General features: G+C 38.2%; 1 protein-coding gene across 1 annotated transcript in view; it reads left to right on the forward strand.

Annotated features, from left to right (window-relative positions):
* Positions 1–12,736, forward strand: part of TPRG1 (tumor protein p63 regulated 1) — a 144,868-nt gene that overhangs the window by 39,826 nt on the left and 92,306 nt on the right. Inside the window, exon 3 of the mRNA XM_004278486.1 lies at positions 3,103–3,194. Coding sequence (XP_004278534.1) covers positions 3,103–3,194 — 92 coding nt within the window. The remainder of the gene's footprint in view (positions 1–3,102; positions 3,195–12,736) is intronic.

The following is a 12,736-nucleotide window of genomic DNA, read 5'->3' on the forward strand; positions in this document are numbered from 1 at the left end:
GTAACCAATAATAACAAATGGAGGAGAGTAAAATACTCTATCAGGATATGATGCATAACTGTTCCATAGAGGCATAACTGATATTTCTACTGAAGGTAAGAATTCAGGCAGTGAGGACACGGACAGAACTCCAGAGACTTCCAAACTGTTCTATAAGGAATACACTTCATTTTTAGTGTTTAACTTTTGAAAATGTGTATAGCCAAACAACACCCATCCACTGGCTCCATCCACCAAGTTCCTTCCCTACCCTTAGGGAACCGCTGTTAACATTTTCTATGTATCCTTCTAGAGTGACTTTAGGCCTGTACAAACACAAATACTTGTTCTTACCCATTCTCCTCCTTTTCACACAAAAAGTTGCCATATTTACCCTTTCTTCTGAACATTTTTTTCCTTTCACTTAATAACGTATTTTGAAATCAAAGATTAGTACATGTTTCTTCATTTTTTACATATTTATCATATTTCATTGCATGGATATGTCCCATAATATATCTAACAACTCTACTATTGATAGATATTTGCATGGTTTCCAAGTTTTTGCTATCCACAAACTAGGCTGCAAAGGACACTTTATACATATGTCATTTTGTACATATGCAAGAGTATCTATAGTATAACTTCACAGAAATGGAATGTGTGGATCGAAGATTAGATCATTTTGATAGCTTTTGCCAATTGCCTTCCATAGGGAAGACAAGTAAGGTTTTGAAAAATTCTACATTCTTTTATTCATCTTTACATGTTTTTGGCAAAGTGTCTGGCATAAAAGCATCCAACAAAATGCTTATTTTAGGATTATTTCATTATTCTCCAATTCCACTTATAATGTTTTTCTTCTGAAAAGTATTAGTTTCACTACCAAGTTATATTAGCTTGAGGCAGAAATTATGTGACTACACGAAAAGAGACAGGAAAAATAGCCATGATGAGTCATCAAAGAAAGCATCATTTTTTAGAGAACTTTGACCAGTGGGCCTAGTAGAGTCAGGCTGTATCACGGGGAGCCAAGGATGATGGATGATGGGAGAATTGTCACAGAATCAGGAAATTTCCCTGCAGGGTAGTCCAGTCCTACCAGCTGGATTACTGGAAACCAGTGATGTTGACACAATCTCCTGTGTCAGTGGGAGCTCAAGGCATATTTGACTAGTGTCCCAGAACTTACTGATTTTGTGACACACAGGTTTCAGCAAGCACGGGGTACCATACTAGCTTTCTGACAATCCTTTAACCAGCAGCAGAGGATACCAAAAGAGTTGGAAATCATTCAGTCCCCTGGCTGACTGTCCAATCCAACAGGAAACTTGTTAAAATTGAAAATTAGAATCTCTCAGTGTAAAAGGCTATGGTCATATTTTCTTAAAGATTTCCAGGAGGTTTTGATCATCAGCTTGGCTCAGAAAGCTTTGGTTCAGTCTACTCAGTTGTCTTATAGATAAAGAAATGGAAGCCAAGGAAAGTTAAATAATTATCTGTAGGTCACAGAATTTATTCATGACATATCTGGAATATGAACACAGGTCACTCAATTCTCTGTAGTTGTCCTATCCATTTCCTGGATGACTTGTGCTGTGTGGAATGAGTGGAAGGGAGGGGGACAGATAAGTACTTAAAGTTCTGTACCATTTACTACCACTTCATCTGAAGCAGCTCCATTCTTTTCCTGTATTTTACATGTGGACTCATATAAGATTTTTCTTAACTGATGCACTCTGTGGCTATAGTCTTTCAAAGCCTTTTATCGTAGTTTGAGAAAACAAGCAAACCAAAATCCTACAATCACCTCACCTCTGAGAGAAGATATTTGAATGGGTCCTAGCTAGGCTAGTATCCCCATTTCCTTTTGGGAGAGAAAGGTCTCAAGCTAGGAGGATTAGGAATGTTGATGTTTATGGAAGATTAGGTGTCTAGCATGAAGCCCTATTATATAGAGACTATATGAGAACTTGTAACATACTAGTCCCAGGGTTGGGCATGAGACCAGCACTGTGTTGTAGGCCTAGAAGTGGAATGTCTGGGTTTCCTGTCTTGTCTCTGTCACTTCTTGACTGAGTGAACTTGACAAGTTACATACTTCCCTACACAGACCCCTGTTTTCACACTTATAAAACGGGATGGCTTATAATAGATAAGACCTTGGCTGTAGTGGTTCTCAACTTTGGTTATACATTGGAGTTATCTGGGATGCTTTAAAAAATCCTGATGTACTGTTAGGTGAATCCCGTCCACTGAGTATCTGATATAATTGGCCTGGTGCACAGCCCTGGCATTAGGATTTTCAAAAGCTCTGCCAGTGATTCTGATGGGTAACCAAGGCTGAGAGTAACTGCCTAGAGAACAATGGTTCTTATAGTAGAGTCCCACACCAAGAGCATCACCCAGGAACTTGTTAGAAATGTAAATTCTCAGGCCCACCCCAGAACTACTGAATCAGAAACTCTGGGGACAGTGCCCAGAAATCTGTTTTAAGACACATTTCAGGTGATCCTGATGTGTGCTGAAGTTTAAGAATCACTGAGCTAGAGGGTCTATGAATTTATTATTAAGACAGGGTTAATTCATTTTTAAGCTAGAGGCAGGCTCATAGTAGGAATTCCTTTTTGGATAAAGGTAAAAAAAGAGAGGTAAGGAGACAAAAAATTCATTTCCCAGAGCCAGATAAAACTATAGTCAGAATACTGGAAGAAGCTTTCCTCCTTTGTGTTTTATGACCATGTACTCTTTGAAGAGAGAAAGGTTAGATTTTAAAAATGTATGTATTGCTAAATGCATTGAACTTCCTGATACACATTTGTTTATTAGAAAAACTGGTGCTCTGAAAATAGCTATCTTCATTTCTATGAGAAAATGTGAGTAAGATTATAGAAATCTCACAGGACTTGGATCACTTTTGTCCCACCCAAGGAGAGCAACTTAGTAAATACCAGAGTTTAAGACTAAGCTCTCCAGGAGGCAGTGCCTACAACAAACAGGCAACTCCACGAATTATCTTTCCTGGTCAACTTTTTGGAGGAATTGCTGGGATATAGTAATTAATCATAAGCATGAAGAGGACTCAGTCTTCTCTAAACTAGGTATTCTCTTTCTCCTACTCAGCCAGGGGCCATTGAGACTGCCACGGAAGACTTGAAAGGCCACATTGCCAAGACTTCTGGAGAGAACATTCAAGGCTTCTGGCTCTCGACAGAGTGAGTAGTTATGACTAAGTGAAGGGCAGTGGAAATCTAGCCTTTTCCTTGACAACACCATAATAGAATAGGAGATGACCCAGTGGAAGAATTTCTCCTGCTTACAGTGAGATAATTGATTGACATATCGAGCTGGAGAGTAAAGTTTCATGGTGCCCCATGGCTGATGGTATGACCAGGTTTGACTTCTACCACTGTTTTCCAGGCTAGTTGCTTCACTCAACCATCACTGTGACTACCTTAGGTCAGGCCCCCATCAGGGCTCTCAGGGACCATTGTATTAGCCTCCTCACTGATCTCTCTGGTTCCAATCTCTGTTTCTTGTAAGCACTCTCCCTCCAACCACATCAGGCTACTAACTATCCCACTCTGGGTACAGTGGAAAGGAAGGTTGGGAAAGAGGATGAATGAGGTCAACATATACAGTGTGAATTTTATCATTAAGTAAATTGGGTACAATAACATGAGCAACAAAACTAGGGAAATCATGCAGGATAAAGACAGGCCACCTTGGAGTGGGGGAGGGATAGATTGGGAGTTTGGGATTGACATGTGCACACTGCTATATTTAAAATTGATAACCAACAAGGACCTACTGTATAGCACAGGAAACTCTGCTCAATATTCTGTAATAACCTAAATGGGAAAAGAATTTGAAAAAGAATAGATACATGTACATGTATAACTGAATCCCTTTGCTCTACACCTGAAATTAACACAACATTGTTAATCAACTATACTCCAATATAAAATAAAAATTAAAAAAAAACAAAACAAGCAAATAAAAAGCCCTCAAAAGAAAGGCCACCTGTCCAGAGTTAAGATAAAAACCAAATCTAACACTTAAGTGCTTGTCATTTTAATGACTGCTCCATTCAACCTCAAGGCTTATCTTAGCTACATGGATTTTCATTGCCAGACACAATGAAGATGGTTAACTTTCTGTCCTACCCTGACACTCTAGTGTCTGTGTGACCTTTTTTTCACCCACCAGGTGAATATTAGGAATGCCATAGTCCTTATAGTAGTAAGTAAAATATGCACATAATAAGGGTAAGAGGCATCTCTTTTCTTCTGCAGAATCCATGATATTAAATGGAGAATGCAATTAGAACTCCATTTGAGATACTTAATTGGTTCAGTAAGTTTTCTTGGTAGTGCAATCACCAAAGGTTCCAGCCGAAAAGCTCAGTCATTTCTACACCTGAGTGAAGAATCATTTTATCTTTCCCTTCTGGGAGGGACATCTTCTTTGAATAAATTTTAGGAGGACAACACTGGGATGTTTAACCTTCCAGTCGAGCAGAACAAATCCCTCAATCAAAGGAATGCAGAAACCAAATAACCTGTGAGTCCATCTTTCTGACCACCATAGCATATTTTTGTTTCAAATGGGTTCCAAAACTTGAATTAAAATGAATTTTTGAAAACCAAGCTGACAAGTTCCGAGCATTTGTGTCTTCATCTATGAATTGCAGATAATGATATATACCTGACAAGTTGTTATGAAGACTAAACAAGGTAACATTGTAAAATTCTTAGCAAAGTCCTTAGCACATAGTGGATTTTCAGTGGACATCAGTGTCCTTCCTCTGTTCTCAAGTACTAACTATTGGTAAAAGGCAATACTTTTTGATGTTGTTATTGGTAGCCTCTACCTTTATTTCTATCTTGTCCATCTCTATCTCTATCATCTCTGGGTTACCTTTAATGAAAAGTCTTTTAATTTATTCACTTTCACCAACTTACATTTTATTCTCTACTCTCCACCTCCCATCTGCAGAGTAAAATATGATTTGTGCAAATGAAAAGGCTGCCTTGGGCTTCCCTGGTGGCGCAGTGGTTGGGGGTCTGCCTGCCGATGCGGGGGGCACGCGCTCGTGCCCCGGTCTGGGAAGATCCCACATGCCGTGGAGCGGCTGGGCCCGTGAGCCATGGCCGCTGAGCCTGCGCGTCTGGAGCCTGCGCTCCGCAACGCGAGAGGCTGCGGCGGTGGGGGGCCCGCGTACCGCAAAAAAAAAAGAAAGAAAGAAAGAAAAGGCTGCCTTGATTAAGCAAGATGTCTACATAAATTCTGAAGGTCACGTCAGAAGTAAACACTTACCTATTTTGTTTCTACAATGTATCTCACTTTTTTTCTACAATATATCTCATTTCATTTCTACAATGTATCTCATTTATAAGAAAGAATGCACAAACATGGTCTTTCAAATCCAGTGGTGGCTACTTTTGAATTCTCAAATAATAGAATCAGTAATTTCTTTAAGGGTGCATATTTTGTTTGGTTTTATTTGTACAGAAGTTTGACTTGTTTTTTTGTTTGTTTGAATGTTTCTGCTCAGTGATTGCAGTGGCCTGTAGATATCAATTTTTGGAAGATAAATCTGATTGTGTGATCTGCATTGAGGTTTAGCACTATAATTGTGTGCTTGATTTAACATCAGCTAGGATGATTGCTAACACCAGCAGTTTTCAGGTAAATATGAACAGCTTTGCCCCAAAGACGCAAGCCTTGTACTTACCTCTGAACCTAATAGGACGTTCAGAAAGTTGGTAAGAAATCTCTGGCAACTAGTTTTCTATTTCTCTTTTGTCTTGTGGTACCCATTTATATTAAGGACAATAATGAGGCATGTACCCTATGCATGTAGAATTTCAAGCAATCATATTTGCTTATTTGCTATCAGACTTTCTTCCTTTGCACATTGGAACCCATTTCTCCTTTTTAAATGGTAGTGATTTTGTGTTCTTTTTTGGTCATTCTTCTCTCTCAAAATTCTTTTACTTCTCCCACAACCCTCCATCAAAATCTACTTTCAGGAAAAGATCTGATTCCAGTCGTTTTTACCAGTGTAAGACATTGCCAGTTTCTTTTCTTTTCCTGTTACTCTTTGTAGCTGGTTCAGACTGCCTTCATGTAATGGAAGGAGGAGGTACCAGTTGTAAAGAAAATGTTCAGGCATCTGGACTAAATGAATGGGCTCCCATTCACTGTGACTGTTCAAGCAGAAGATAGGAAGCTGTTTGTCAAAGGAGGGGCATGCATATGTTTTGAATGACCTTTCAGACTTAAGTCCTCTGTTTATTTGTAGTGCAGCAAAAAACAGCAACAGCAAAACCAATCAAACAAAAAACAAAACCTCCAAAATAACAACAGCAAGACTAAACAAAACAAATGTATAAACACACAGGCCCAGAAAGGTGAGAACCTGGGCTGCTCTTGTCCCCTTTCCTCCTTTTTCTAATGGAATAAGACCCATCCATTCCTGAGAGTTACAGGGGCTGTAACATAGACCTATTTCCCCAGCCTTACCAACCACACAAGACTCTTTTCAAGCATAACACTTTTTTTGTATGTGACAGAAAAGGCTGGGCTTCATGTACATCAACTTTCAGCTCCTTCTGGGGAGATGAGAAATCCCTGGCTACTCATCAGTGGTTTAAAGAATATCTGCTTTCAAACCAGTATTCCAGTTTCAGAATGATGAATAGTAAAAAACCTTTTAATGTAGTATATAGCACATGTAAAAGTATCTTCATGTCCATGAACTTGCTTTACCTTCCCTACATCCTTGTTAGTTGTATGATTCCCATTTTATAGATGAGAGGTGGAGACTAGGGAAAATGAAGTGGCCAGATGAAGATCCCATAAGTGATAGAGCAAGAAAGATGGACCACCACACTTCTGCGTTAGCTGGGTTCTGATTCTTTCCCCAAGTATATACAGTGTAGATGAGGGGTAACTGATAAGCCCAGCTCCATCTTTAGTCATGGTTTGTCAGACTCCTAGAAGTAGTTTGATATAGGAGGGCAAGGTGGGAGCTGTTGCGAGGAAACTTGAAAAGGACTTATGGGCCTTGTGTATCATGTTTAAGAACTTCGATTCTATCCCTTAGGTGATACGGAGGCTCTGATGGGTGAGGCTCTGTATTTATATTTTATGAAGATCACTGAAAGTCCACAATCCCTTATCCAAAACCCTTGAATCAGCTGAGAATTTTTCATATTTTGGAAATGTAAAACAATGCATATGTTGTTTATTTTATGCCTCAAGTGGAGGTCTGAGACAACCCACCCTAATCAAACATATTAATATCTTTTCAGGGAAACATGTGATATTAAAAATAGAATAAATCGTCATCTGGTTCAGATCTGGTTTTACTGCAAAGTGAGTTTGCACCATGGCTGCAATTTTCAGAGCTTTGTTGAATTTGAAATTGTGGATCAGGGTTTGTGGCCCGTACATGTTTGAAATGTGGAGGATCAATAAATGGGTGGGAGTTTAGGTGAGACATTAGATACTTATGCAATATCCATGAAGGTCTGATCCAGTGGCATGCTGGAGCTGGTTCACACGTGCTCATAAGAGGTGAATGGTAGGATTTCAGGAATTTTGACAGTCAGTTGTTAATTCTTAAATTTAAATTAAATAGTTTTACAAGTTATTATTATATGTAAAATTAAATAAAATTAGTTTCACCCCCAAATAAATTTTTTTTGTATTTTATTTTATTTATTATTATTATTTTTAACATCTTTATTGGAGTATAAGTGCTTTACAATGGTGTGTTAGTTTCTGCTGTATAACAAAGTGAATCAGCTATATGTATACATGTATCCCCATATCCCTTCCCTCTTGTGTCTCCCTCCCTCCCTCCCTATCCCACCCTGCTAGGTGGACACAAAGCACTGAGCTGATCTCCCTGTGCCATGCAGCTGCTTCCCACTGGCTATCTATTTTACATTTGGTAGTGTATATATATTCATGCCACTCTCTCACTTCGTCCCAGCTTACCCTTCCCCCTCCCTGTGTCCTCAAGTCCATTCTCTAAATCTGTATCTTTATTCCTGTCCTGCCACTAGGTTCTTCAGAACCTTTTTTTTCTCTTTTAGATTCCATATATATGTGTTAGCATATGGTATTTGTTTTTCTCTTTATGACTTACTTCACTCTGTATGACAGATTCTAGGTCCATCCACCTCACTACAAAATAACCCAATTTCGTTTCTTTTTATGGCTGAGTAATATTCCATTGTATATATGTGCCACATCTTCTTTATCCATTCATCTGTCAGTGGACACTTAGGTTGCTTTCACATCCTGGATATTGTAAATAGAGCTGCAATGAACATTGTGGTACATGACTCGTTTTGAATTATGGTTTTCTCAGGGTATATGCCCAGTAGTGGGATTGCTGGGTCGTATGGTAGTTCTATTTTTAGTTTTTGTTTGTTTGTTTGTTTGTGGTATGTGGGCCTCTCACTGTTGTGGCCCCTCCCGTTGCGGAGCACAGGCTCCGGACGTGCAGGCTCAGCAGCCATGGCTCACGGGCCCAGCCTCCCTGTGGCATGTGGGATCTTCCTGGACCAGGACACGAACCCACGTCCCCTGCATCGGCAGGAAGACTCTCAACCACTGCGCCACCAGGGAAGCCCTATTTTTAGTTTTCTAAGGAACCTCCATACTGTTCTCCATAGTGGCTGTATCAATTTACATTCACACCAACAGTGCAAGAGGGTTCCCTTTTCTCCACACACTCCCCAGCATTTATTGTTTGTAGATTTTTTGATGATGGCCATTCTGACTGGTGTGAGGTGATACCTCACTGTAGTTTTGATTTGCATTTCTCTAATGGTTAGTGATGTTGAGCATCCTTTCATGTGTTTGTTGGCAATATGTACATCTTCTTTGGAGAAACATCTATTTAGGTCTTCTACCCATTTTTGAATTATTTTTTGTGTGTTTTTGATATTGAGCTGGGCAAGCTGTTTGTAAATTTTGGAGATTAATCCTTTGTAAGTTGCTTCATTTGCAAAAATTTTCTGCCATTCTAAGGGTTGTCTTTTTCTCTTGTTTGTGGTTTCCTTTGCTATGCAAAAGCTTTTAAGTTTCATTAGGTCCCATTTATTTTTGTTTTGATTTCCATTTCTCTAGGAGGTGGGGCAAAAAGGATCTTGCTGTGATTTATGTCATTGAGCGTTCTGCCTATGTTTTCCTCTAGGAGTTTGATAGTGTCTGGCCTTACATTTAGGTCTTTAATCCATTTTGAGTTTATTTTTGTGTATGGTGTTAGGGACTGTTCTAATTTCATTCTTTTACAGGTAGCTGTCCAGTTTTCCCAGCACCACTCATTGAAGAGGCTGTCTTTTCTCCACTGTATAGTTTTGCCTCCTTTATCAAAGATAATGTGACTGTATGTTCATGGGTTTATCTCTGGGCTTTTTATCCTGTTCCATTGATCTATCTTTCTGTTTTTGTGCCAGTACCATTCTGTCTTGATTACTGTAGCTTTGTAGTATAGTCTGAAGTCCGGGAGCCTGATTCCTCCAGCTCCATTTTTCTTCCTCAAGATTGCTTTGGCTATTTCGGGTCTTTTTTGTTTACATACAAATTGTGAAATTTTTTCTTCTAGTTCTGTGAAAAATGCCAGTGGTAGTTTGATAGGGATTGCATTGAATCTGTAGATTGCTTTGGGTAGTATAGTCACTTTCACAATGTTGATTCTTCCAATCCACGAACATGGTATATCTCTCGATCTGTTTGTACCATCTTTAATTTCTTTCATCAGTTTCCTATAGTTTTCTGCATACAGGTCTTTTGTCTCCTTAGGTAGGTTTATTCCTAGGTATTTTATTATTTTTGTTGCAGTGGTAAATGGGAGTGTTTCCTTACTTCTTCTATCAGATTTTTCATCACTAGTGTATAGGAATGCAAGAGATTTCTGTGCATTAATTTTGTATCCTGCTACTTTACCAAATTCATTGATAAGCTCTACTAGTTTTCTGGTAGCATCTTTAGGATTTTCCATGTATAGTATCATGTCATCTGCAAACAGTGACAGTTTTATTTCCTCTTTTCCAATTTGGATTCCTTTTATTTCTTCTTCTTCTCTGATTGCTGTAACTAAAACTTCCAAAACTATGTTGAATAATAGTGGTAAGAGTGGGCAACCTTGTCTTCTTCCTGATCTTAGTGGAAATGCTTTCAGTTTTTCACCATTGAGAATGATGTTGGCTGTGGGTTTGTCATATATAGCCTTTATTATGTTGAGGTAAGTTCCTTCTATGCCTACTTTCTGGAGGGTTTTTATCATAAATGGGTGTTTAATTTTGTCGAAAGCTTTTTCTGCATCTATTGAGATGATCATATGGTTTTTCTCCTTCAATTCATTAATATAGTTTATCACATTGATTGATTTGTGTATATTGAAGAATACTTGCATTCCTGGGATAAACCCCACTTGATCATGGTGTATGATCCTTTTAATGTGCTGTTGGATTCTGTTTGCTAGTATTTTGTTGAGGATTTTTGCATCTATGTTCATCAGTGATATTGGCCTGTAGTTTTCTTTTTTTGTGACATCTTTGTGTGGTTTTGGTATCAGGGTGATGGTGGCCTTGTAGAATAAGTTTGGGAGTGTTCCTCCTGTTATATTTTGGAAGAGTTTGAGAATGATAGGTGTTAGCTCTTCTGTGAATATTTGATAGAATTTGCCTGTGAAGCCATCTGGTCCTGGGCTTTTGTTTGTTGGAAGATTTTTAATCACAGTTTCAATTTCAGTGTTTGAGACTAGTCTGTTTATATTTTCGATTTCTTCCTGGTTCAGTCTCAGAAGGTTGTGCTTTTCTAAGAATTTGTCCATTTCTTCCAGGTTGTCCATTTTATTGGCATATAGTTGCTTGCAGTAATCTCTCATGATACTTTGTGTTTCTGCAGTGTCAGTTGTTACTTCTCCTTTTTCATTTCTAATTTTATTGATTTGAGTCTTCTCCCTTTATTTCTTGATGAGTCTGGCTAATGCTTTATCAATTTTGTTTATCTTCTCAAAGAACTGTCTTTTAGATTTATTGATCTTTGCTAATGTTTCCTTCATTTCTTTTTCATTTATTTCTGATCTGATCTTTATGAATTCTTTCCTTCTGCTAACTTTGGGTTTTTTTTTTTGTTCTTCCTTCTGTAATCGCTTTAGGTGTAAGGTTAGGTTGTTTGTTTGAGGTTTTTCTTATTTCTTTAGGTAGGATTGTATTGCTAAAAACTTCCCTCTTAGAAATGCTTTTGCTGCATCCCATAGGTTTTGGGTCATCGTGTTTTCATTGTCATTTGTTTCTAGGTATTTTTTGATTTCCAGTTTGATTTCTTCAGTGATCTCTTCGTTATTTAGTAGTGTATTGTTTAGCCTCCATGTGTTTGTATTTGTTACAGATCTTTTCCTGTACTTGATATCTAGTCTCATAGCGTTGTGGTCGGAAAAGATACTTGATACAATTTCAATTTTCTTAAATTTACCAAGCCTTGATGTGTGACCCAAGATATGATCTATCCTGGAGAATGTTCCATGTGCACTTGAGAAGAAAATGTATTCTGTTGTTTTTGGATGGAATGTCCTATAAATATCAATTAAGTCCATCTTGTTTAATGTATCATTTAAAGCTTGTATTTCCTTATTTATTTTCATTTTGGATGATCTTTCCATTGGTGAAAGTGAGGTGTTAAAGTCCCCTACTATTATTGTGTTACTGTCAATTCCCCCTTTTATGGCTGTTAGCATTTGCCTTATGTACTGAGGTGCTCCTATGTTGGGTGCATAAATATTTAAAATTGTTAGATCTTCTTTTTGTATTGATCCCTTGATCATTATGTAGTGTCCTTCTTTGTCTCTTGTAATAGTCTTCATTTTAAAGTGTATTTTGTCTGATATGAGAATTGCTACTCCAGCTTTCTTTTGATTTCCATTTGCATGGAATATCTTTTTCCATCCCCTCACTCTCAGTCTGTATATGTCCCTAGGTCTGGTGGGTCTCTTGTAGACAGCATATATATGGGTCTTGTTTTTGTATCCATTCAGCCAGTCTATGTCTTTTGGTTGGAGCATTTAATCCATTTTCATTTAAGGTAGTTATCGATATGTATGTTCCTATTTCCATTTTCTTAATTGTTTTGGGTTTGTTATTATAGGTCTTTTCCTTCTCTTGTGTTTCCTGCCTAGAGAAGTTCCTTTAGCATTTGTTGTAAAGTTGGTTTGGTGGTGTTGAATTCTCTTAGCTTTCTCTTGTCTGTAAAGGTTTTAATTTCTCCATTAAATCTGAATGGGATCCTTGCTGGGTCGAGTAATCTTGGTTTTAGGTTTTTCCCTTTCATCACTTTAAATATGTCCTGCCACTCCCTTCTGGCTTGCAGAGTTCCTGCTGAAAGATCAGCTGTTAACCTTATGGGGATTCCCTTGTATGTTATTTGTTGTTTTTCCCTTTGTGCTTCTAATATTTTTTCTTTGTATTTAATTTTTGATAGTTTGATTAATATGTGTCTTGGCGTGGTTCTTCTTGGATTTAGCCTGGATGGGAGTCTCCGCACTACCTTGACTTGATTGATTCTTTCCTTTCCCATATTAGGGAAGTTTTTGGACTATAATCTCTTCAAATATATTCTCAGTCCCCTTTTTTTTCTCTTCTTCTTCTGGGACCCCTATAATTTGAATGTTGGTGCGTTTAATGTTGTCCCAGACGTCTCTGAGACTGTCCTCAATTTTTTTCATTCTTTTTTC

The sequence above is a fragment of the Orcinus orca genome, chromosome 5, assembly GCF_937001465.1.
Source record: "Orcinus orca chromosome 5, mOrcOrc1.1, whole genome shotgun sequence".
NCBI classification, from domain to species: Eukaryota; Metazoa; Chordata; class Mammalia; order Artiodactyla; family Delphinidae; genus Orcinus; species Orcinus orca.